The 25,522-nt window shown below is 53.1% G+C and overlaps 1 protein-coding gene and 1 long non-coding RNA gene across 4 annotated transcripts in view; one reads left to right on the forward strand and one right to left on the reverse strand.

The window, feature by feature from the left end:
- Positions 1–1,006, reverse strand: part of LOC106727346 — a 1,810-nt gene extending 804 nt beyond the window's left edge. Inside the window, exon 1 of the long non-coding RNA XR_001363522.1 lies at positions 916–1,006. This is a non-coding gene — a long non-coding RNA (uncharacterized LOC106727346). The remainder of the gene's footprint in view (positions 1–915) is intronic.
- Positions 1,007–1,024: 18 nt separating this feature from the next.
- Positions 1,025–25,298, forward strand: MFN2 (mitofusin 2). 3 transcript variants are annotated; one of them, XM_014545499.1, is made up of 19 exons: positions 1,025–1,114; positions 1,511–1,578; positions 7,090–7,268; positions 9,446–9,581; positions 10,227–10,389; positions 11,286–11,410; positions 12,252–12,360; positions 12,446–12,553; positions 13,504–13,663; positions 13,882–13,949; positions 14,084–14,205; positions 15,848–15,974; positions 16,323–16,427; positions 16,688–16,790; positions 17,207–17,427; positions 18,449–18,604; positions 21,095–21,291; positions 22,074–22,208; positions 23,292–25,298. In XM_014545499.1, exons 3-19 carry the CDS (start codon positions 7,094–7,096, stop codon positions 23,359–23,361), a joined length of 2,280 nt encoding a protein of 759 aa, XP_014400985.1. In that variant the 5' UTR covers positions 1,025–1,114; positions 1,511–1,578; positions 7,090–7,093; the 3' UTR covers positions 23,362–25,298. The 3 variants fall into 3 exon arrangements, with proteins under 3 accessions (XP_014400985.1, XP_014400984.1, XP_014400986.1); XM_014545498.1 differs by lacking the exon at positions 1,511–1,578; XM_014545500.1 differs by lacking the exon at positions 1,511–1,578 and having other exon boundaries at positions 13,504–13,657.
- Positions 25,299–25,522: the final 224 nt, after the last annotated feature.

Genomic DNA, 25,522 nt, shown 5'->3' on the forward strand with positions numbered 1-25,522 from the left:
GCGGGACTCGGGGTGGGGTCCCCCGACACTCCTCGTCGCCCCCGCCTGCCCGGGCTTCCCGGCCACATTTCTCCCCGCTGCCCGGCCTCCTCCTTGTTTGCAGCCCTTTGTCTCGGCCGACATTCGCTCAGCACGCGGAGCGCCCTCCCTGCCTCCCCTGGGCACCTCTTACCCTCGCACACGGGTGTCTGTTTATTCGTTTGACTGTAACCCCCACGCTAAGCCCCTGGAGGGCAGGGACTGTTTTTTTACAAGAAGGCACACAGAAAATGCCGAATAATGAGCCGTTTGGGTGCACGGAGCCCAAACCTGCCCACCCTCCTCTCCTGCAATCCTTCGTTGCCCTGTTTCTTCCATTTCTCTATCTTCTCTCGCTCCCTCCTCCCGGAAAGGGCTCCGGTGATGGCCCTTCTCACATAATTGAAGACAAGTGAGCTCGGGAGCGGAAGGGAGGGGGGCATCTCCGTCCTCAGCGTGGCCGCTCCGCCAGCATCTACACGTGTTTTAAGTGTCCTGAGCCTCTGCACCGCAGGGTTGAGCATTGAGGACATTTTACAGCATCTGGCACACACAGGTTTTCAGGGAGTCCCGCTCTGCTCCTCATCCCTGCCCTCCCATCTCTCACCCTCAGTTCCACTCCCCGAGCTGGGTCCTCCGCTCCTCTCCCCACTCCGATGTGCCTCTACCCGCACCCCCCCTTCTCCCCAGCACCTGGCTGACCGTCGGGCCAGCACACGCCGAGTGTGTGTTTGTACACACCCAGGATTGGCCCCACACCTGCTGTTGTGTTTTTCCTTGGGGCCCTTCCCCTGTCACCCCGTACCCCAGTGAGTAAGCAAGCTTCCCTCGGTGAGTCAGCTTCCCCCAGGGATGAGTTTGTTGAGCTCTATACCCTATTAGACATGCTTTGCCTACCAGGTTTTTGTTTGTTTGTTTGTTTGCTGTCTGTTGACATATCCCTTTTTCTTTCCAAAGTTGGAGTTGGTGGAGTTAACACAACCCGTAGCCAGCTTCCATCGGAGACAGGACCCAGGAGACCTGACATACCTTTGGTCTTTTTGGCCCGGCCATGCCCGTGATGCCCACCCTGTGAAGGTCTTTCACCATCTGAAAAGTAAGTGGTGGCTGTGACTTGTGGTGCCCTGAGTCCGGTCGAGGGGAAGGGCTGTGCTCCGTTAGCCATCCGGTGGCACGTCTCTTGGAGTGGGGTCATCTGTGCACGGAGCTGGTGTTCCCCAACCGGGGCTGAAAAACTATCCTTTCTGTTCCCACGGAGGGTTTCACTGGTTGTGGAGAGAACCTGTTTAGAGGTTGACAGGAAGTAGCTGGGCTCTCTGGGCTCTCCGAGGAATTAGTCTTCCTTGCGTGTTCTCTGCTGTGCTGGCTCCGCCCTCCCGCCCTCTGCCCGGCAGAGATTGGCTCCTTACCACACGCTTCTCAGAGTCAGCTCTGCTCCCTTTGCCACTTCTTCTCTTCTGTTTCAATCTCTCAGCTTCTCCTCTGTTTTCAGTTGTGCCAGCAGACGACCCGTGGATCCATTTTATTTTCCCTGCTAGGAGTTGCTCTACATAAATCTGGGTAAGGAGTGGTGTGGATCCAGGGACTGTGCTGGGATCCAGACATAACCCTGCAGTGAATTTTGCTACTGCTCTCCCTACACCCAAGACACCTAATACTTCTCTACTAATGGCCTAGGTTGAGGCAAAGCTTTCTATTACCGTGGAGTGCTAATAGTTTCAGTTTGGAATTCGGTTTGGTTCTGGTCTTAGGTTAATATTAATAACAGTCTTTGTGTGTGTGTGTGTGTCTGTGTCTTATTGATTTGAGAGAGAGGAGAGAGAAAAATCAATCGGTTGCCTCCTGTACGCACCCGACAGGGGGTCGAACCTACAACCTGGGTATGTTTCCTAACTGGGAATTGAACCCGAGACCTTTCGGTGTACGGGGTGACGCTCCAACCAACTGAACTACCTGGCCAGGGCAGTAACAGTCTGTTAATATTGTTCCCCTAGCCGTTCTTTGGGGTGGGAGTGGGAGACTATCAGGATGAATGAGATTTTTCCCAAAGAGTGATCCTCGGGACTTTAAAAACTGTTACATAGAGGAAGGGTTTCTTCAGACTAGCTTGTGAAAGGCTGCATTAAGTACAGTTAAACTAGTGTCTTTACAGCAGCCCTTGCTGCCCAAAGTCTTTGCTGTGCTCATGTGCTCCAGTGGAGGGTCTGAAGCACGTAGTGCAGTGGTTCTCAACCTTCTGGCCCTTTAAATACAGTTCCTCATGTTGTGACCCAACCGTAAAATTATTTTCGTTGCTACTTCATAGCTGTAATGTTGCTACTGTTATGAATCGTCATGTAAATATCTGATATGCAGGATGGTCTTAGAAGACCCCTGTGAAAGGGTCGTTCGACCGCCAAAGGGGTCGCGACCCACAGGTTGAGAACCGCTGATGTAGTGGAACAGGGGGTGCACTAGTGTGCTGTGGACCACGCTTGGGAAGTGCTCTCGTAAACTATCTGAAGCTACGACCTCAGGAGTACTTTGCAGCAGCCACATCTATAAGCATAGTGGGTAGCTATGCCCGGGGATGGCCCCCCTGCCTGCAGTGAGCCCTGCGGTGCAGTAGGGACTATCAGGGCTTTCCAGAGGGACAGGAACCCAGCGCCTCCCACCGCCCTGGAAGGCTAGGAAGCCAGCAGGCGAAGCCCAAGATAGTAGGGGCCCTATCTTGGCTTGTGTGCGTGTATTTTGCAGCTTTGGTCCATTTGTGTGCCTATGCGTGTGTAGCTGGCTCTTTGGGAGGATTAAGTCCTGGAATCTGAAAGGATCGTTCCACTCCTGCCTCACTGAGCTCCAAAGACTAAGACACAGATGCTTAGTCAAAAGCTGCTTTTTAAGAAAAAAGTAGATGTGGGTTTTCCAGGGATGGAAGGGTAAGAAGATACTGCCCTTGGAAGAGGCAGTCTCTCATTCAAACCATGTTTCTCACGGTTGTGGAGGAGGAAGTAGAAATGGAAATAGGTCACTGCTCTGTGTCAGAGACTGGCTTTCTGGAAGCTCATAGACTAGACAGGGAGACAGTAAGGTGAAAAAACAAAATGTCAGGTAAGATTGTATGTCCTCCGTGGAGACACCAGGGGAGCTTCGTGGAGGGGGTGACACTAGAGTTGGGTCTGGAAGGTCAGTAGGAGTCAAATGGGTGTAAAAGGAAAGAGCATTCCAGGCTGAAAGCAGCATGTGCCACACAAACAGGGAATCTTGGCTTGGGGATCAGCAGAGCCAGAGACATCAGCGTGTGGAGGGGTTGGAGGTTCCACGTGAGCCACGTGGGGCGTGGGCGTGCAGCTGCAAGTTGGGGACTGGTGAAAGCAGCCAGTTCCTGGACAAGCTGAAGTCCCAGTAGAGCTTGTAACGCCAAAGAAACACTAACCTTTTACTAGCGTGCATGCCTTTGAATCTTGCACGTACTGGACACTAACGCCTTTGGTTTCATGTCCTTTGGCCTTTCAAACAGTGACCAGAACTTTAACGCACTTGCTTCTAAAAGCCACGTGGCCCTAGCCAGTTTGGCTCAGTGGATAGAGCGTCAGCCTGTGGACTGAGAGGTCCCTGGTTCGATTCCGGTCAAGGGCACATGCCCAGGTTGCGGGCTCCATCCCCAGTAGGAGGTGTGCTGGAGGCAGTCGATCAATGATTCTCTCATCATTGATGTTTCTATCTCTCTCCCTTTCTCTTCCTCTCGGAAATCAATAAAAATATTAAAAAATAAATAAATGGATCTCAGGGAACTTGCTGCCTGGAAGCAAGTCACTTCTGGGGCTGAGCAGACCTGCCTACTCCATCCTCATGGCAGCAGGTGGGGGGGCTGTGGGTGTTGTGGGGTTGCCTCTGCCCTTCCCTGAGGGCTGGTTGTTGTGATCTTGCTGGTAGAGTTTGTGGTTGTTATATAACATACAAAGCTACCATTGAGCTTGTATTGCCATGCCTAGTCTTCTTAGTCTGTGGGTATCACGCTTGTTGTACATGTGACGAATCCAAGGCTTTGAGGATAATAACTTGCTCAAGTTTATGTAGCTCAGTAATAGACTGAGCACGGTTTGAACCCAGCTGTGTGTCGTTCCAGAATCTGTCATCTACACGCTACATCACGCCCGTGTCAGTATCCCTTTTCTTCTCCTTTCAGTGGTTTTCCTCTTTTACTTCTTGCATTCCTATTTCTCTTAACAGTCTTAACTGCTGGGCCACAGTAAGGCCGATTCAGTGCTCTCTCCTTTTCTGCTTTGGAGGAGCCAGTGGTATTTTCTTCCCAGTGTCTCCCCCCCCCCCCTTTTTTAAAAATATATTTTTATTGATTTCAGAGAGGAAGGGAGAGAGAGAGAGAGATACACCAATGATGAGAGAGAATCATTGATCGGCTGCCTCCTGCACGCCCCCCATTGGGGATCAAGCCCTCAACCTGGACATGTGCCCTTGACCGGAATCGAACCTGGGGCCCTTCAGCTTGCAAGCCGATGCTTTATCCACTGAGCCAAACCAGCTGGGCCCAGTGTCCTCTCAGAGCACTGCTGTCTCTCTTATTTTTTTCCAAGGGTGTTTGACTAGAAGCTTTTAAAAAATACATGTATATATATTTTCTTATTGATTCCAGGGAAAAAGGGAGAGGGGGAGAGAGACAGAAACATCAATGATGAAAGAGAATCATTGATCGGCTGCCCCCTGCATGCCTCTCATTTGGGATCGAGCCCACAACCCCAGCATGTGCCCTGACCGGGAATTGAACCATGACCTCCTGGTTCATAGGTTGATGCTCAAACCCTGAGCAACACTGGCTGGGCTTCTGTCTCTTATTAAGCCCTTGACACGTGGCCTCCATGCTAAGAAACTCTCCCGCAGTGTGGTGTTTTACTGAGGAGGAAGGTAGAAATGGACATACAAGCCCTGACCGGTTTGGCTCAGTGGATAGAGCGTCAGCCTGCGGACTGAGGGGTTCCGGGTTCAATTCCGGTCGGGGGCATGTACCTTGGTTGCGGGTACACCCCCAGTGGGGCGCGTGCAGGAGGCAGCTGATTGATGTTTCTCTCTCATCAATGTTTCTAACTCTCTATCCCTCTCCCTTCTTCTCTGTGAAAAATGAATAAAATATTAAAAAAAAAGAAAGAAATGGACATACAAGTCACTTCTGTCTCCCCAGAAATCATGAACAATGCAAAGTAATCTGTGGCTCTAGGCAAAACATGTTGGTTGCAGTTTCCCTGTGGGTCTGTCTGTCTTTCTGCCCATTCTTTGGGATGGTTAGTTCCTAAGAGCCAGTTTCCAGTTGTGCAGAATCTACTTTTTCTAGATACTTTGTTTCTCGGGAACTTTGACACCCTTTGGCGGTTTCTCATACATGCTTACTCATGAGCAATGCCTTCTCCTTTCTCAGGTAGAGTGATTGCTTGGCCGATGAGCGGGCTGATGGCTCTGATTAGGCCTGCTAGACAGGGAGTGGCGGGCAGGAATGTGCTGGGTGTTGGGGAGGGTAGAGCCAGGCACACCCACACGGCTGCAGCACACGCCGACTCTTCCATGGAGGGGCCTTTTCCCCTTTGACTTCCCAGGATCCCAGGGCTCTGCTGGTGGCGTAGCTCTGTGTGTAGTGGGGTCTCTGAGGAACAGGCTGCTTTTGGGAGCAGAGATCCCCAACCGCATGTGGGATCTTCTTCGGTCTGTCTGCCCTTTTGACTTTAGCCACGTGTCTCTAGGGCTTAGGAGTGAGGTCTCGAGACCCCTCACATGTTATTGCTATCTGGAAAAACGAGGCTCTGAAGGTGTGTGTGTGGGTGAGTGAGAGCAGGAGAGCCTCCCACACAGGAACAGGCCGGGTTGGTAACTGTTAACTGCTTATCACAGGGAGGTGGTGTCCGAGTACGAACTTCCAGCCCCGGTAGAAATATTTACAGGAGTTTATTAGAGCCAAACCAAGGACGTGCCCAGAAGCAGGACCGAGGAAACTCGGATTGAGAATATGCTGTGGGCATGGCCGTTTTGCAGTTCCTTTTGTGCATTGGGAGTCAAAGGAGGGAACATTAGGATGATGACATGAAATCCATTGGTAGCAGACTAGGAGGCAGGGAAAGCAGAGCTGGGAAACCTCTGGATAAAAAGGGAAATGGAGAGATGCATGCTTCTTTTACATCGGTGTGCACACAGTAGTTAACATTTAGCATTTACAGTAGTAGAGGTGGCATAGAGATAATACGATATGTGCTCCCATGAGGTGGTTATGCCTCTGAGGGGTCTGAAAAAGAGCATTGCTTTGATACTTCAGAAGTACCCAGGTACCCAAGAACAGAAGGTCAAGGCAAAGATTAACTTTTTACTGAGGAGGTTATAGGCCTGAGGTGTGACTGACCTCCATGACCTACCCAGTTAGGAATTTATCATCAGATCTTCCTGTGCGGTTACTTTTGGCCACTGAGCGTGTCAGTTACTACTTAGCTCCTCTGGATATTTTTGCCTTTAGTTTCCCCATTTTCTACTGTGCACACATTGATAATGAGGGAGACGTCTCCCTTGAGGATCATCCTGCTTCTTTGCCCCCGACCCCAAAACCAAAATCTGTTAGAAATTAGGGCCGTCGGGACCCGGACAGCAGGGGAGAGTGGTGGGAGTCACTGACCATGAGTGTCACTTTGCTTTCGCTGCTTTCAGTATTCAGTGCTGTTTCTCAGGTGGGTGGTGTGTAGGAAATAGGTGGATTTCTGTAATATTTTTCTGCCTCTCGATTCCTCCTCGTCTCTCTGAGGTGGGGAAGGCAGGCCTGTCACTGTTCAACAGGCGAGGAACGGCCAGTGCGAGGCCTGAATTCGGGCCCTGACTCCAGGGTCTGAGTGCCCAGGCTCTGTGACAGGGAGCCTGGCCCTAGTGTCCCTAGAGGTCCTGGCTTACTCTTGAGATGTGGCTCCTACTTCCCGGCTCTGCTCTGGTCCTGGAGCCCGTGTTCTCGATGGACCCTCAGCTGGTCCCCGCTCCCCTGCAGCCCCTGCTGTACACCGGAATAACGCCCAGCTGGGTGTCCCAGGCTCCTGACAGTCTCTTCTCTTACAGCGCGATGTCCCTGTTCTTCCCTCGATGCAACTCCGTTGTCACAGTCAAGAAGGATAAGAGACACATGGCTGAGGTGAATGCTTCTCCACTCAAGCACTTTGTCACTGCCAAGAAGAAGATCAATGGCATTTTTGAGCAGCTGGGGGCCTACATCCAAGAGAGTGCCACCTTCCTTGAAGGTGAGACCGGCACCTGCTGAGCCAGGCCCGCTCCTGTCGGTTCGGATATTTAGGTGGCAGGGTCTGGGGGTGGGCAGGAACAGCCCTGCTCCTGGGGGGCTCAGGCCCAGATGCGTTGTCGCCTCCAGCAACGCTCTGCTCGGAAGGGTGTGGAGGTGGGTCCCAGGGAGATCGGCCAGGAACACAAGGGACCTGCCATTTAAGAATTCCCCGTATACGACTTCATCTAATCACGAGGGGTAGGCGGATCTAATCCCCGTCTGAAACACAAGCAGGTTGAGGGGTGAGTTGCGTGATACTGTGTAAGTGACACACGGGGGCTTTACCCAGGTGTTTTCCGTGGCCCGGTTCTGCTGCCATTAATACGGGGCTCTTTCTGGTGGTGTTTGTTTCTGACCACAGTGTTCTCTGATATTTTTAGACAACAGGACTATGAATAGGAAACTTGCATCACTGGCACCTTTTTCATGAGTTACTGATCAGAGCCCGACCTGTAGGCTCAGCAGAGAAGGGCTGGTTCCCAGGGTCCTGCTCAGTCTGAGTGCCCCCTCCAGCCGCTGACTTTCTCAGGCTCCCTCTCTAGAAGGCACATCCTGGCGCCAGGCCCTGGGATTGTCAGTAAAGATGCAGTCGCTGCTGAGTCTTATCTGCCCTTGGTCTCCTCACTTATGAAAGCAGGGCTCAGGCGAGACCAGGGTTTTCAGACTCTAGTCTGTGGAACCCTAGAGGTTCGGTGGAAATGCTCCAGGGACACGCTTCTCTCCACGCTGTTTTCCACTAGAGTGGCTTGGCTTCTGCTTGGTTTACATGTCAGGCTGCTATTAAAAGAAAGGACATATGTCCAGTACTATGGTCTGAATGTTTGTGTTCCCTCAAATTCACATGTTGGACTCCTAAGGCCCATGTGATGGTGTTAGGAGGTGGGGCCTTGGGAGGTGATTGGGTCATGAGGAGGGTGAAGCCCTCATGAATGAGATTTGTGCTCTTATAAATAAAAGAGACCCCCACAAAGCTCTAGCCCCTTCCACCCTGGGTCATGAGGAGGGTGGAGCCCTCATGGATGAGATTTGTACTCTTATAAAAGAGACCCCCACAAAGCTCTAGCCCCTTCCACCAGGTAGGGATACAAGAAGTCGGAACTGGAAGAGGGCCCTCACCCACCAGCTGGCACCCTGATCAATACATTTCTGTTGTGTGTGAGGCACCCAGTCGGTACTGTGTGACAGCAGCCCAAGCGGACTGAGGCTGAGAGGGGACTGTCTGTGCCCTGCCCTTAGCATGGGGCCTGATGCAAGAGAAAGTATTTCCTAAATATTTGTTAAACATCTGAATTTTAAAGTTATAAGGTTGGTTGTTGAAATGATTCCTGTTCACGACCTGCTTATTTAGCAGTCTCTCTGGTGTGCCTGGCAGTGGGCATGCAGGGATGGGCAGACCAGGCCACTGTCCTCCCAGAGCCCAGTCTATAACCCTCTGAGTCACTCACTGAGGTGGTGCTGTGGGCAAACACGTGCTTAATGAGGTTTTTATAAGATGGCATCAGGAGTGGTCTTCCTTTTTTGTGTGTGAAAAGATGAGGCCTCTCCTGTTGGTGGATTGGAAGGGAAAGAGCTGGAGAACTTGAGATGTGTTGGGATTGCCCTGGCTGGGGAAGGGAGAGTTACTGCCTTAGGACGGAGAGTTTGTCGGCCTACTGGCTGTCTCTTTCAAATGTAGCTTTGAAAAGTGGTCAGATCTGTGCCTGGCATGTAGTGAGAACTTTGTAAGTATTGGTTAAGTACTAAACATAAAAGTAAATGATGACAGTTAATATTTGAGTATCCATCATGCACTAGCCACCATTTTTAGCACTTTTTGTGCTTTAATTCATTTAATCCTTGCAGTAGTCACAGGAGGTAGGACTGTTATCTGCACTTTAAGGGTGAGGAAACGAAGACCCAGAAAGGTCCACTTGCTTGAGGTCACAAAGCCAGGAAGAGGTGAGCCCAGCACGTCCTTGCCTGCACTGGAACCCGGTAGTCCTGCCCCCGGGAGCCGTGTTCGTCACTGCGGCCACAGTAGGGAATCGGGACCTCAGCCCGGCAGCAGGAGCCGCCTCGGTGGCCTCTGTTCCTTCCAGACGTGACCGTGGAACTCCTTAGAGCAGGTGCTGACCCATTTCCACTCCCCGCCTCCAGACACCTACAGGAATGCAGAACTGGACCCCGTTACGACAGAAGAACAGGTTCTGGACGTCAAAGGTTACTTGTCCAAAGTGCGGGGCATCAGTGAGGTGCTGGCCCGGCGGCACATGAAAGTGGCTTTTTTTGGCCGGTGAGTTCTCGAAGCCCTCACACCTTTTTCCTTCTGGGCTGGGAGGGAGGGGTGGGGTGAGGGAGACACTTTGTGCAGGACCACAGGCTGAGCACCCCAAGGTCCTGGGGGCACAGTAGGCAAGAATGCTGCAGCAGGCTGCCCTGTAGCAGCAGTTACCGGCGGGGCAGACGTGGTGGGGCTTCATGTGTGAGGAGGAGCACAGTGGGAGAAGAGCAGCAAACTCGGCCTTTTGTGGAAACCAGGGACATTGGATTGGGGCCATTAGCTGAGGTCACTGAGACTGAGGGTGTTAGTGGTTTCAAGTGGAAGGGTGGGTCTCCTTAGGTGGTCTCCCTCAGTGATGCTGAGAGGCTTGCGGTCGGGGCAGGCCTGTTCAAGGACAGGTGAGCGGCATCGTGCTGACTCCACACCGTGTGAGCGCCTTGCATGTGGGTTTGCAGTGATGGGCCAGGAGCACCTCACAGGCACAGGCCAGGCGCCTGTCCGTCCATTTCCATGAACTCGGAGTGCCCGCTCTGCCTGGTGGGCACTGCTGCCACTGCAGAGAACAAGGCCTCGGACTTGCAGGCTGGTCACTTCAGTGTGAAAGCCCAAAATGCAGATGCCGGGGCCTCACTGACCGCCAGTGTTTCCTTCCCACAGGACGAGCAATGGGAAGAGCACCGTGATCAATGCCATGCTGTGGGACAAAGTTCTGCCCTCTGGGATCGGCCACACCACCAATTGCTTCCTGCGGGTGGAAGGCACAGACGGCCACGAGGCCTTCCTCCTCACGGAGGGCTCCGAGGAGAAGAGGAGCATCAAGGTGCGGTGCTGTGTGGGGCTGGGGCAGGGCCGCAGCCCTGGGCATTCTGGAGGTTGAATCGGGGCTGAGACCAACTAGCAAGACAGGAGTAACGGCTCCCTACAGAGAGGGTGGTGCCCTGGTGGTGGGGTGTGGCAGCCCTGCTCCCTGGCTGTTGAGGAGGAGAGCTGTTTCGGGGCGGGCTGGAGCCGGGAGCACCAGGAATGAGGAGTCTGCAGTTCCTTGCCTGTTACCCAGCAGGCCATCTGGCTTTTCTCTTGACCTGAAGAGAGTACATGCCTTGTTCTTCTCGGGGAAGTTGCCAGAGAGCGATTTCTGCATTTGCTCTGGGGTTCTGACATACCAGCTAGGAGCTTGTACATTTAATTTCTCTGAGAGCCAGTTGCATTCTTGTGTGGGGCCAGATGCTCATTTTGGTTCATAAAGACTTACTACAGAGCACCACCAGCTTTAGCGCAGTGTCTGAGGGAGAAGCTGAGAGGGGAGTGAAGAACAGTTGGTTCTCCTGGCAACCCCCAGCTCTTGACTTTTTTTTTTAAACATATATTTTACTGATTTTTTTATAGAGAGGAAGGGAGAGGGATAGAGAGTTAGAAACATCAATGAGAGAGAAACATCGATCAGCTGCCTCCTGCACACTCCCCACTGGGGATGTGCCCGCAACCAAGGTACATGCCCTTGACCAGAATCGAACCTGGGACCCTTCAGTCCACAGGCCGACGCTCTATCCACTGAGCCAAACCGGCTAGGGCAACTCTTGACTTTTTATGTGTGAAATGAAAGGAAAGGGGAAGCAAGTGGCCAGCAGTCTCAGGCCACTGTGCCATGCCAGGCAGCACAGGAGTCTGGCTGGGGCTGGTCCTCGGCCCTGAACGTCCCTCCCCTCCACCCATCAGACTGTGAACCAGCTGGCGCATGCCCTCCACCAGGATGAGCAGCTGCACGCCGGCAGCCTGGTGAGTGTGATGTGGCCCAACTCCAAGTGCCCGCTGCTGAAGGATGACCTCGTGCTGATGGACAGGTAAGAGGGAAGGTGCCCCCCTAGGAGGTCCAAGCCGAGAGGGCCGGGAGTCCCATTTCTGGATCATCAAGCCAATGTCCCCTGGGCCCTGTCCTTGCTCTGCTTATGTATTGGCTCTACCAAATCCCCCTGCCTCTTGGATTTCCTCCGGGGTCTGGTTACGGTACCCATTGGCATCAGTGCCCTGAAGATGTGCCAGTGGTGGCCTGTGAGGAGGGATGGGAGGGGTGGCCAAAGCCTCAGCCCAGTGTTAGTATGTGTGTGTGCAGGTGGGGTCCGTGTTGTACTTTATTTCTGCTGAAGGAGCACTTTGCTCCTGCTTTGTGGGCAGGCTGCAACTATACCAAGAAATACCGTACTATAGTGCTTATTGGACTCTCATGAATATAACACTTCACCTTTTTTTATAAATTATTAATTTGAGAGAGAGAGAGAGAAACGTCAATTTGTTGTTCCACTTATTTATACATTCATTGGTTTGATCTTATATGTGCCCTGACCGGCGATTGAACCCGCAACCCTGGTGTATTGTGGTGACGCTCTAACCAAGTGAGCTACGTGGCCAGGGCAGCACTTCACCTTAATTGTTTATCTCCAGAGTAAAATTATAAGTCATTATGTTTTTGTAACAGTGATAGATGCACACGGCAGGAAACACATGTTCGGATTACCTGGAATGTTCTGAAATGAAAAGTAAAAGTCCCTTCAGGAAGGGATGACATTTTTCTCCCCTCTTATCGCCGTCTCCTTCCCTTGCTTGGCTGCCTCAGGTCTGCCACAGCAGGAAGAACAGGACCCATGGTCTGTGTGCCTGATATCGGTTTAACCCTGTCACCTCTAGCCCCGGCATCGATGTCACCACAGAGCTGGACAGCTGGATTGACAAGTTTTGCCTGGACGCTGATGTGTTTGTGCTGGTGGCCAACTCGGAGTCTACCCTGATGCAGACGGTAACCCCTCCTCCGCCTTTCCCACGCTCCCAGGGCCTTGGCTGGCTGGGCCCCTCCTCCACTGAGGTCTTTCCCTCTCATGCAGGAAAAGCAATTCTTCCACAAGGTGAGCGAGCGCCTGTCCCGCCCCAACATCTTCATTCTGAACAACCGCTGGGATGCGTCCGCCTCAGAGCCCGAGTACATGGAGGAGGTTGGTGCCTCTTTATTCAGCAGTTTGGGGACTGCCACCCCACATGGGTACCCGGGGCCCCTTCGTGCACTCCCAGGCTGCATCAGGTTCACGCCTTTCCTGAAGGAATTTCATCACCAAAGATTTCCCAAGTGTTCCCTCGGGTCACTGTGAGGTCTTCTGCCGGCTTTAAACACCCTCTTCACCTGCCAGTCACTTTCCCAGACCCTCCACTCTTAGAGGCTTTCATCCAGGTCTGCAGGGCGTCCCCAGCACATCAGCTGCACCCTTGTCTGGGGCCTGTGCTCACTTTGGTTCATAAAGGACTAATCATCATAGAACCGCTCAGCTCTGGAAGATATTCAGGAAGGAGGCTTAAAAGTGGGAGAAGAAGAATTGGTTCACGTGTGAGATGAAAGAAACAGGAGTCACAGATTGGTAATAAGGGATAAAAAGTGTGCAGTCCGCAGGCTGACATTGGGCAGTGTGACTTTGGCAAATTCCTCACCTGTGAGGTGGATGTAATGGAATTACTGCAGGGATGAAATCTCTCAACACTGAGAAAGCATGTGGCAGGTGGCCCAAGGGGCTGTTGGCATTTGTAAGTTCTAGTAGTAGAACCCTAGACTTCAGAGCTAGACAGGATTGTATATGGTGCCCAGTCATTTCATAAATAGGCCTTGGAGGACTCGGCTTGTCAGCATAGAGCCCAGATGGAGGTTTCTCAACTCCAGTTCCTTTCATTCTGGGGCACGAAAGTGAGACACTGGTTAGGCCCTCACCAGAGGCGGCTTGAGGCATGTGTTAGCATTTCTGCTTATATATGCATAAAATGCCTTTGGCAGGCCATCCCCTAGGAAACTCCCATGGCCATATTGCTTCTGGGGGGCTTGGTGACTAGAGAGCAGAAATGGTGGGAGATGGTTCGCCTGCCCCCCCTGGTCACAGACACCCCTCTGCTTGGGCTCCAGGTGCGGCGGCAGCACATGGAGCGTTGCACCAGCTTCCTGGTGGATGAGCTGGGCGTGGTGGATCGAGGCCAGGCTGGGGACCGCATCTTCTTTGTGTCCGCCAAGGAGGCGCTCAACGCCAGGATCCAGAAGGCCCAGGGCATGCCCGAAGGAGGTGACAGTGAGACCAACTTCCTCTTTTCCCTAATGTTTGAGAGGTTTGGCCTCATGCTGTCAGCCGACAGAAAATAGTTCTGAGAAGGATGTGGTGAGAAGAGCCTGGGTGAGCAGCTCTTTGCTCCCCCCAGTGTTTAGCCAAGTGTCGCATTGGGGTGGCTTTGTGGGTTTTCACTTTCCTCCCTGTGCAGTTATTTCCAGACTAACATGCAGTTCTCCTAGGGGGCGCTCTTGCAGAGGGCTTTCAAGTGAGGATGCTTGAGTTTCAGAACTTCGAGAGGAGGTTTGAGGTGAGTCCTTTGATTCTGGTCTCTGGTGCTTCTGGGCTTCCCAGCTGTCACCGGCCATGTCCCTGGCAGTGAAACCAGAGCCTGGCCCTGGCTGGTGGCCCACGTGCCTCCTCAGCACCTCTTGTCTGTTCCAGGAGTGCATCTCCCAGTCTGCAGTGAAGACCAAATTCGAGCAGCACACGGTCCGGGCCAAGCAGATTGCGGAAGCAGTTCGCCTCATCATGGACTCTCTGCACATCGCGGCTCAGGAGCAGCGGTAAGGACCCGGGACCTCGGGCAGGCCTGGGTGAAGAGGGGATGCTGGGAAGTGACCGCCTCACCCCCTGCCTGGGACGATGGGCCCAGGGGCAGAGCCCTGCCAGCAGAGCCGTCTCTGGGTTCCCATGCCTGTGTCCTTCCCCAGCCGCCAGGCCTCACTAGATGTACACGGAACAGCCTGGTGAGGGGACCATTGGGGGTCTGTCCCACCCGGCCTGTGCAGCATGGCGCCCTGAAATGCCACCCTCACCAGCTCATGCTGGAGGCCTGGCCCAGAGCTGCCCCGGGCACTACAGCCATTCACAGAGCCTGAAGCAGAACACATTTTAAAAATAACCTTTTTTTGGAGAGATGTTTAAATACAGGAAGGCACAAAGATTAAAGCACCTTGCTACCACCACACAGAATGGATAGTCAGTGTTTTCTTTATATTATTTTTAAGTTAAAACACAGAAAAAATGGAAGTGCCTTTGATTCTTCAGCCCCTTGACCCAGTGTCACTCTGCTCACCCCTCCAAGGCGACCATGACCATGATCCGGTGTGTAGCCCTATCGTCCATGTAAGAAGAACTGTTTGCGTAAACTCTGAGGAACATGTAGTGTTGCTTTGGGTGTGCCCTGAACGTACAGCCACAGCGTCATTCTGGGTTCCTGTGCAGTCTTTCACTCACCTCTCCTTTGCCTCCATCTGTGGGTACATGTGTTAGGAGCTGTGACTGTTAACTGCTAGAGAGTACGCCATGTGGATTGAGAATACCTCATTTCCCATTGACTGCTTTTTTTTTTTTTTTTTTGTCAATCCTCACCAGAGGATATTTTTCCTTTTTTTTATTTTTATTTTTTATTTTATTTTAGAGTGTGGAAGGGAGAAGGAGGAAAGAGAGAGAGAGAAACATTGATTGGTTGCCTCCTAAAAGGGGCCCCAACCAGGGCCAGGGATCGAGCCTGCAACTGAGGTACGTGCCCTAGACTGAATCGAAACCAGGACCCTTCATTGGCCGCAGGCCGATGCTCTATCCACTGAGCCAAACCAGCTAGGGGCCCATTGACTGCTTTTTAGATTTTATTTTTTTGCTGTTGCAAACCATGCTGCAGTGGACACCATTTACAGGCCCCCCAGTCACATTGACGCGCTCCTTTCTGGGAATAATTCTGGGAGGTAGGACCGTTCATTTTCAGTACGTGCATTTTCAGTTTTACCCAGTTTGACTTGGTTGCTTTCTGAAACATCTAAGCCCATTCCTAGTCCCACCAGCATATGTGCTGGAACTCCTGTTTCCTGGCCCTCACACTGCTTGGGACTGGGTGAGCTTTGCCAGGCTTCTTGGTGGAGAGTATCGCCGAGGAGTGGGGTTGAGCATTTTTTCCCTCTGTTACTTGGCAGCACTTGTTCCAAACCCCTTGCAGGCACCTCCCCCACTGTCACCACCACATCTTCCTAATGGAAGACCTGAGAGTGAGTGGTTGGGCCATCTCTCCCTCGTACGTGGGAAGGGGATGAGCACATACCTGCGTGTGTGAGTGACACTGCCAAGGCCCCCGGGCCTCACTGCGGCCAGGACCACAGCTGGGCCCACACAGGCTTTCCGGCAGCCCCTCTGGCTCCTCTGCTTAGTGGTGTAACCAGCCCTCTCTCTCAGGGTTTACTGCTTGGAAATGCGCGAGGAGCGGCAGGAGCGGCTGACATTTATTGACAAACAGTTGGAGCTCTTGGCGCAAGACTACAAACTGCGGATTAAGCAGATTACAGAGGAAGTCGAAAGGCAGGTGAGAAACGGGTCGGATTCAGAGCAGAGTCCAGGGTGGAGAAGTGGGAAAGCAGACCTCCTCACCGAGGGCCTCCTCAGCCTGTAGGAGGAGCCTGTGGCCCTGGTTCCCGCACGCAGTGCCTTGCCGGGTCCACTGGGCAGGGCACCTCCTCCAGATCTTAGATGAGCATCCAGTCAGCCAACCTCTCACGTCCCTTCTCCCTCAAAAGCTTTAATTCCATGACGAGCAGAGGAGACGGCTGGCGTGGTGGGGGATAAGGATATGGAACCGGAGACTCTCTTTAGACGCTCTCCCAGTGCACATTTTGACGCGTTCTTTCTCGGTCCCTGACGTTTCCTTCTATAGGTGTCCACGGCGATGGCCGAGGAGATCAGGCGCCTCTCTGTGCTGGTGGACGAGTACCAGATGGATTTCCACCCTTCTCCCGTCGTCCTCAAGGTTTATAAGAATGTGAGTCATTAGCAGCAGTGCTCGCATTAAGCACCCCTCGATCCTTTTGGCTACGGGATGGCATCGCCAAGCAGCCGTGATTCAGTCCCTGCTGGTCTGTCAGGACCCCTCAGCTGGGGAGACGGGACCAGGCCTCACTCAGCTCGCCCATGTCAGCTCCCGGGGGCACGGGCTGACAGCCTCCATCTCCTTGTCCTTTGGCCCCCAGAAGGAAGTCCTGACTGGGGTGCTTCTTCCCTCAACCTCTCGTCTGGTTGCAGGAACTGCACCGCCACATAGAGGAAGGACTGGGCCGAAACATGTCCGACCGCTGCTCCACGGCCATCACCGGCTCCCTGCAGACCATGCAGCAGGAGATGATCGGTGAGTGCAGGGAACGCGGCTCGGAGGCCAGCCCGCAGAGACCACCTTTCCTATCTGTCACCTTTGATGATGAGTCAACTCGATGCCTTCAGGTTCTGGGTGATGTCATGAGTTCACTCCACACGCAGCCTCCGGAGCCGTCTTGTGTTACCACACGGGACCGTCACCGGCTGCGGGGCCTGCCCCTTAGTCCACGTGAGGCATAATGTTAGCAGGGGTGGAGCCCAGACCTGCCCCCTGGGAGAGCTGGCCTGCCCGCCCGAGTGTGGCACCCCTGGTCCCACAGCCCACTCATCGGGCCTGGTTCTGGGCAGAACCATCAGCGTCCTTGGCCATAGCTGCGGGCTCCCGTTCCAAGCCTCGGCCCTGGTGCGGCCCGCAGAGCTGAGGTGCTCTCCCCGTTCTCTTCCTGACAGACGGCTTGAAACCCCTCCTCCCTGCGTCCGTGCGGAGTCAGATTGACATGCTGGTCCCTCGGCAGTGCTTCTCCCTCAGCTACGACCTGAACTGTGACAAGCTGTGTGCTGACTTTCAGGAGGACATCGAGTTCCATTTCTCTCTCGGGTGGACCATGCTGGTGAACAGGTTCCTGGGCCCCAAGAACAGCCGCCGGGCCTTGATGGGCTACAATGACCAGGCAAGCACAGCCCCTTACCTGGGCGTGCGGGAGGCCCAGGGTCCCGGTGCTCCCACATCCACGCTGGCCGTATCCTGAGCACTGATGTTTGTGAAGTTGCAAATGCTAGCTGTATTTTTTTCTTTTCTTTCTTTTAATATATTTTTATTGATTTCACAGAGGAAGGGAGAGGGAGAGATAGAAACATCAATGATGAGAGAGATTCATTGATCAGCTGCCTCCTGCAGGCCCCCTACTGGGGATCAAGCCCACAACCCAGGCATGTGCCCTTGACCAGAATCAAACCCGGGACACTTTAGTCCACAGGCTGACGCTCTATCCTCTGAGCCAAACCAGCTAGGGCTGCATTTTTTTTCTAATGCATATTAAAGTAACCATTACTGCTATTAAATTATATTAAAATAAATAGTTTTAAATAACCATTATAATAATACATAACTTAAATCTAAATGACATAAAATATCTCTCCATATGCCATTAAAAATATTTTTCCTCACCCAAGGATATGTTTATTAATTTTAGAGAAAGGGGAAGGGAGAGAGAGAGAAACATCGATGTGAGAAGGAAACATCAATGGCTTGCCTTCTGTATGCACCCTGACCGGGAACCAAACCTGCAGCCTTTTGATGTAAGGGATGATGCTCCAACCACCTGAGCCACCGGCCGGGGCTCCATATTCCGTTTTAAAACTGAGATTTTTACACGACCTCTCTGTATTGTACTTTAATTGTTGCACGTGCTACTCTTGGTACATGTGCCACGCTTTGGGATGCTGAAGCCTTCCAAGGTGGCCACTGCTCACATTTCGGGGTATCCCACAGTGCTCACCTTTGGGCTAGCAGGTCTGCTATGAAGCTCAAATCCTCTTTGCAACTTGTGAAGCTCACTTCCCCCTGTTGGCCTTTTGGAAATTGAAAAGCCACCCCTGTCCTTGTTTCAGGACCCCTAGCTTTGAGGGTCACTGAAGGTTTCATTGAATGAGCCCCATTTTTCTTAGCCCTCTCCTTGTTTCTCTCTTCAGGTTCAGCGTCCCATCCCTCTGACGCCAGCCAACCCCAGCATGCCCCCTCTGCCTCAGGGCTCCCTCGCCCAAGAAGAACTCATGGTTTCCATGGTCACTGGCCTGGCCTCCCTGACGTCCAGGACCTCCATGGGCATCCTGGTTGTTGGAGGAGTGGTCAGTGACACGCCCTGCTCGGGAGGGGTGGGAGGTGGGAGGACAGGTGGCTGACTGAGGGGCACAGTCCTGGTGGTCCCTGTGTGGCACGGCTTGTTCACCTCCGTCAGAGACTGAGTGTTCTCTTCACTGATCTGTGCCAGTGTGCAGCCTCAGCCCTTTAGCATATATACTTACTGACCTGTTTGTCTCACTCAGCTGGCATTTAGGGTAGCTCCAGTCCCATTTGACAGATAGGAAAGTCTGTGACTACCTTGCCAGGCTTTGAGCTCTGGCCCCGTCTGACTCTAAGACTGTGCTCTTCCCCTGTTGGGCATGGTTGCGTGGTGGGTAGGGAAGTGACCTGAGAAATTGACAGGCCTGGGTTCTAGAGAGGTGGGTTCCAGGAGTGTCTCATTTGTAGGCAAGAAAACCGACCTTGTCTCTCCATCTCTTGGTTTTATGGCCCTTTGCTTTCTACCCTAAGGCCTGAGATTGCAGGCTGCCTTCTTTTTAAAATTTTTTTTATTGATTTCAGAGAGGAAGTGAGAGGGAGAGAGAGAGAGAGAAACATCAATGATGAGAGGGAATCATTGATTGGCTGCCTCCTGCACACCCCCTACTGGGGATTGAGCCTGCAACCCGGGCATGTGCCCTTGACTGGAATCGAACCGGGGACCCTTCAGTCCACAGGCCGACGCTCTATCCACTGAGCCAAACCAGCTAGGGCTGCAGGCTGCCTTCTTGATAAGCGGGGTCTCCTGTACTTCCTGATCCAAGAGACACTGCAGCCAAGATAACTTATACCTTGAATTTTTTTCTTTTTTTAAGCTTACATTTTTTATTGATTTTTTTAGAGACAGAGTAAGGGAGAGGGAGAAAGAGAGAAAAAAAACATTGATATGATAGGGAAACTTGGATTGGCTGCCTCCTGCATGGCCCCTACTGAGGATCGAGCCCACAACTCGGCCATGTGCCCTGACCGGGAATCGAACCAGCAACCTTTCAGGACAACACTCAACCAAATGAGTCACACTGGCCACGGCTCTTTCTTTTCTTTCTTTCTTTTTTTTGTTTTCTTTGTTGATTTTAAGAGTGCATGCGTGGGAGAGAAACGTTGATTCGTTCCACTTTCTTATGTATTCATTGGTTGATTCTTGTATGTGCCCTGATTGGGATCAAACCCACAGCCTTGGTGTATGGGAATGATGCTGCAACCAACTGAGCTACCCGGCCAGGGCTGCCTTGAATGTTCTTGATGACGTGGGCGAGTTCGCTCTATTACGGACATTTGATTTGTAGAAACGGTGGCTGAATGTAACTAACAAAATTGCCTTCTCAGCCTGTAAGACCAGGGTGAGGCCCCCGAGGCCCCTCTCCCTCCCGGTCCGCAGAGGCACATGTTCTGGTTCTTCCGCAGAGGTGACCTGGCAGAGGGTCATTCACTGAGACCCTGACCCTTGATGGCTATGTAACCCTTTTACAACATCTCGTTTGACCCAAACAACCTGTGAACTGGTGAAGACCGTTATGCTGGTTTTGGGGGGAAACAAGTGCACAGAAACACAGCCAGGATGGCAGGCAGCCCTGGAGCCTCGATTTCCGGCTCCAAGTCCAGTGCTCTTTGAATGTAGCCACACTGCCTTGAAGCAAAGTGCTACAAACAGGACAAAAAGGAGCCATCTGCTGGGGAACGATGCGTGGAATGTGACTTGTCAGTGTCATCAGCACGTTGATCCTCAAGAATTCTGTGTGCTGCCCGGCTGAATGGCTCAGCTGGTTTAGCTCGTCCTGTGTACCAAAAGGTTGCCAGTTCTCCTAGTCAAGGTACATACCTAGGTTGTGGGTTCAATCCCAGGTCAGGGCACGTACGGAAGGCAACCAGTTTCTCTCTCATACTGGTATTTCTCTTTCTCCCTTCCTCTATAAGCAAGTTCTCAGGTGAGGATTTAAAAAAAAAAAATTCCGTGTGCCTGGACCTGTACCCCTACCCACTGTTTCGCATAAATCGTGTGCAAACACCAAGTTTCCCTTATTTTTTATTTTTGGTTAATCCTCACTTGAGGATATTTTCCCACCCTTATTTTTATTTTTGGTTAATCCTCACTTGAGGATATTTTCCCATTGATTTTTAGAGAAAGTAGAAAGGAGGGGGAGAGACAGAGAGAATGAAACATGGATGTGAGAGAGAAACATCGATTGGTTGCCTTCCACACACGCCCTGACCAGGGCTGGGGATCGAGCCTGCAACCTAGGTACATGCCCTTGACCAGAATCGAACCCGGGACCCTTCAGTCCATGGGCCAATTACTGAGCCAAACTGGCTAGGACCCTTATTTTAAACTGTAGCCGGTCCCTGCTCTTTTGGCCTCAGTGGGATTAAAGGAGACGTTGAAAGAGGTGTTTTGAGTCGAGGCACGAAGGCTCCTTGACGGGCTCTTGGGAAAGTCCTGGCAGGGACGGGCTGAGGATGGACGGTGGGAGCCTCAGCTGACAGTTGTGCCTCTGCAGGTGTGGAAGGCGGTGGGCTGGCGGCTCATCGCCCTGTCCTTTGGACTCTATGGCCTCCTCTATGTCTACGAGCGTCTGACCTGGACCACTAAGGCCAAGGAGAGGGCCTTCAAGCGCCAGTTTGTGGAGTACGCCAGCGAGAAGCTGCAGCTCATCATCAGCTACACCGGCTCCAACTGCAGCCACCAAGTCCAGCAGTGAGTGGCCGGCAGCCCTGAGCCAGCGCCAGCTCCCGCGGTTCAGGCTTCCCTCTGGGTCCCCTTCTAACCTGGAAACCATTGGGTCTTGAGCACCGTCCGGCCCTGACCTTCAGCTGTGCGGTGCTACCTTGCAGCCGGGGATGGGGAGTGGCATCTCCAGGGACACCTGTGTCCTGGCCTGGGACCACCTGAGAGTCTGGTTCCCTAAGGAAGGAGGACTGGGCAGATGAGGGACGTTACTTTAAAGGTTGCCTCAAAGGCTTGTAGTTTGGATGCAGCTTTGAAGTTCTGAGGCACAAGCTCATCCTTCCTGGCACAACTCTGGTCGGGTGGGAGTGGATCGCTGGGTCTGGTGGTGGGGTGCATGCCAGCTGCCGTGTGGCAGGCCCTTTGCTCGGCGTTTGCTCCTCCAGCCTTTAGAGGCAGGCATTTTTCTTGGCATTTGCCTTTTCAAAATGGAGATTTGAAGAGTAGTCACTTGTCCCCGGTCACTGGGCTGATTAGCAGCAGAGCCAAGATCTCAATCCTAGTCTCACGATATGATGCCCTGCACTCCTGGTTCTGACACGGTGGTGATAGTGAGTGTGTGCTGGTTGTGACGTGCATGGTCTCAGCATGGGGTAGGAGGGTTCTACCGAACCAGGACTGGTGCAGGGCAGAGCTGCCAGCAGGCGACAGGCCTGGCGGCTGCCCGACCCTGGGTTGGTCGGATTTAGTCACCACCTTTGTTCTCTAAAACAGCCACTTCGCCCGGTTGATCCCGACTCTCTCCTCCCCAGGGAACTGTCTGGGACTTTTGCTCATCTGTGCCAGCAAGTGGATGTCACCCGGGAGAACCTGGAGCAGGAGATTGCTGCTATGAACCAGAAAATCGAGGTTCTTGTTTCACTTCAGAGCAAGGCAAAGCTGCTCAGGTGAGGAGGCCTGGGCGGTGTGGGCTGTGGTGTGTCACGAGCGCACAGCTCCTGGCGGGGGTTTAGCTTTTCCCGTGAAGACCAGGTGTGGTGCCAACACTGTCCCCCGGCACTGGCAGTCACGGCTGTGGTGGCAGCAGAGGAACCAGGCGATGTGGGGCCGTAGGGTTACAGCTCACTGGCACCTTCTCAACTGCAGCGTCTCGGGCACTTGACCTGAGCTGCTCTGCTCAGCCTTCAGCAGCCTTTTCTGTCCTTGACTGTCCACTGTGTGCTGGGGACACTGGGCTAGGCCCCCGCATGCATTTTAGTCCGTTTCTCTCTGAGCTCAGGAAAGGGGGGAAGCCAGCATTTACCCACAGGGAAGCGGGTTAGGTAGCAGGTAACTGGCAGAAACCAGATAGGAACCCAGATCTGCACAGGGTCTATCGAAACAGCTGGAGAGGATATTGATCTGAGGAGCCAGGGGTCCTGGGTTCTGGTCCAGGCACTCGTGTTCCGGCCAATCACTGAGCTTTCCTGTGCCTCACTGTTTCCGTCTATAAAATAGTCAGGTTTCATGATGCAGCCACAGAGCTGAATGTGTGTGCTCGGCACGAGTCCCTGGCCGCTCAGCCCGAGATAGCATCAGCTCACGGGGACCTTGTGCTTCCTGCCCCCGCCCCTGGGGGCAGCACCCAGGAGCTGCGTCATTGGCACGGGCCCCAACCCAGGGAAGTGGACTTCCCCTCCCCTGACTGTGTCCATGTGCCCTCCCCGCCCACCCCCGGGGCAGCCATTTTCCAGGGACACACTCATCCCCGGGGAACTAGCAGGGTGCATGTGGGGAGTGTCTGCTGCTGGTCAGCCACTGGGGACAGGATGAACCTGAGACGGACAGGCAGGGAAGCAGAGTTCCCACCAGTTCAGGGCCTGGCCCGTGGTCCCAGGGTGAAGCAGACACAGCTTGCAGCTTGGAAAGTCTCACTTTCCTCGTGTGTAAGAAGGGCTTTTGGAGGGGTTTGTGCCAAGAACTGCTTGGCATATAATGCTAGTATTACCTATTATTATCACCTATCACCGCTGCAAATCATTTCTCTGCAGGAATAAAGGTGGTTGGATGGACAGTGAACTCAACATGTTCATGCACCAGTACCTGCAGCCCAGCAGATAGTGGGCAGCCCGGAGCCGGAGCCAGAGCCTGTGTGGAGAAGGGCGGCGCTGCCAGCCGACGGGGCGCCTCCAGGGCTGCTCCTGTCTGGCCGCCGCCATGAGAATGAAAGCACCAGTGTCTCACTGTTTGGAGCCCTTCAACACTAGTCGCTTTCCCCCTCCTTCGCCTGCTGCTGCGGGAGATTTTCCGGCTCACCCCCTAGAGGAGACTTTTTAAACGAAGACAGTGTGACACCGAGGAATCAAGTCGAGTCCTCTCTGCTTTGTCAGAGTCACTTGACTGAGCATCATTGGGTGCTGGGTAAGGTCCTGGCTCCCAGCCTCACCGCATGCCTGCCTGGAGCCCTCACACCCTCCTCCGCCAACACTGATGCCGGCCCTGCACACCTGTGCTCCTTGCGCCCAGCACACCCGCAGAAAAGGCCACTCTAGGGACGCTGGGATTTTCTTCCCAGATCGCATTGGCGTGGTTCTGTCCCAGAAGGACTGTGCTTGTGTCAGTCGGTCCTTCAGCTTTCGTGCTTTGTCCGTGCGCCGAGCCTCTCAGACACGTGTTGACGGTGGGGCTCGGTGCGCATGCCCTGGGTTTTGGGTGAGGTGGGCCTGTGCCACGAGGGAGGAGGATGCTGCAGAGGCGATTTGATGGCAGTGGTGAGAGTAGCTTAGGGGAGCTTGTGTGTGGAGGGCTGTGCCCCTCCTGACGCCTGTGCTGTTGGAGGGGCGGGCCTCCCTGCTCTTCATTGTCAACCTTGTTCTAGTTTCGGTCCTTGGCCTGCGTAGTCTGGTTTTATTATGAGTGAGAGATGGTTTGGTCCAGAGTGTTAAAGGATGTAGTAGAAGGGAAGATGGTGGCAGGAAGGGGCCTTGGTGGCAGGCCGGGGGGCGTGGGCCCCTTTCAGGACGACAGCTGGAGAAGGTGGAGTCGGGGCAGAGCAGGGCCCTCCATTAGACCTCACTCTGTGGGGCCCACGGGGTCTGAGAGTCACCCCACCGGCTTGATTGCATCCCTATTGTGCCCCTTAAGAGACATGCCCCCCCCCCCCCCCCCAGCTTGGCCCACCTGCCCCTGGCTGAGCATCCTCTGGGCTGAGTCTGTGCGGTGACGCTGCAGCTGGCCAGGGACAGTGTGGGAACCCTGGGCCCCACCTGTGCACTCCCCATCCCCAGAGCCTCCCACCGACACACATGGCCTCCTCCTGTTAACTTTGAGACGTGTTTTCCGCTGTTAGTGGTTAAAGTGGGGGCCGGTTCCTGTCTCCAGTGTGTTAGCTGTCTGGGCAAGCCACCTTTGGGGACAAGCCTTTGCAGCGCAGGTCAAAGAACATGCTAGAAAGAAAGCAGCCCCTCTTCCAGCAAGAGGCGGGGCTCGTCCTGCCCTTTTGAGTCCACGTGCTCTCTGGCATCGGATGTGAGTTCATGGCCTCTGCACACGTGGGTGGCCACGCAGGGGCGTCCCCTCCAGGTCCCACTGCAGTCTGCACTGCTGTGTGGAACAAAGGGATGGGCTTCGCCAAAGGGCAAGTGGTAGGAGGGCTTGCTGCGTGTCCTGCAGGCCTGGCTGGTGTCACCTCACAGCCAGGGAATCAGTGTCCCACAGTTCCAAGGAAGTTTGTGCTTTGGGGGTGAAATTATTTAATAGAACTAAACATGAATTTTTTTAAATGTAGCCTCTGGGCAATGAATGAAATTTTGAACTTATACAATAAGTAAAATGAAATACGTACACCGAGGGGGAGACTTTCTGAAAGGAGTGTGGCAAAGACACTTTAATTTAATGCTGCTGACTTTGTTCTCTGTGTTTATGTTCATTTGCTGGAGTGAGACATGCTTGACAGTGAGTTTTTTCTCCGATATATTTAAGGTGATATATTTGCCTGAATTGCTCCTGTATCATTGCTGATAATATTGGAAATGAAAATAAAGCTAGTTGGGAACCCATTGTGGGATCTTCTCAGTTTACTATTCTTCTGCAAACTCCCTCCGACATAACCGAGTCTGCAGGTTAGTATTTAAAATGACCTTGCGTGCCCATCAGTAGATGAGTGGATTAAAAAACTGTGGTACATCTACACAATGGAATACTATGCTGTGGTAAAAAAGAAGGAGTTCTTACCATTTGCAACAGCATGGATGGAACTGGACAGCATTATACTAAGTGAAAT

Source organism: Myotis brandtii, unplaced genomic scaffold (assembly GCF_000412655.1).
Source record: "Myotis brandtii unplaced genomic scaffold, ASM41265v1 scaffold410, whole genome shotgun sequence".
NCBI lineage: Eukaryota > Metazoa > Chordata > Mammalia > Chiroptera > Vespertilionidae > Myotis > Myotis brandtii.

Coding starts and splice junctions, on each gene's coding strand:
- MFN2 (XM_014545499.1), top strand. CDS start 7,094: ATGTCCCTGTTCTTCCCTCGATGCAACTCCGTTGTCACAGTCAAGAAG. Junction 13,664..13,881: donor CATGCCCGAAGGAGGTGACA/GTGAGACCAACT, acceptor CAGTTCTCCTAG/GGGGCGCTCTTGCAGAGGGC. Junction 13,950..14,083: donor ACTTCGAGAGGAGGTTTGAG/GTGAGTCCTTTG, acceptor TGTCTGTTCCAG/GAGTGCATCTCCCAGTCTGC.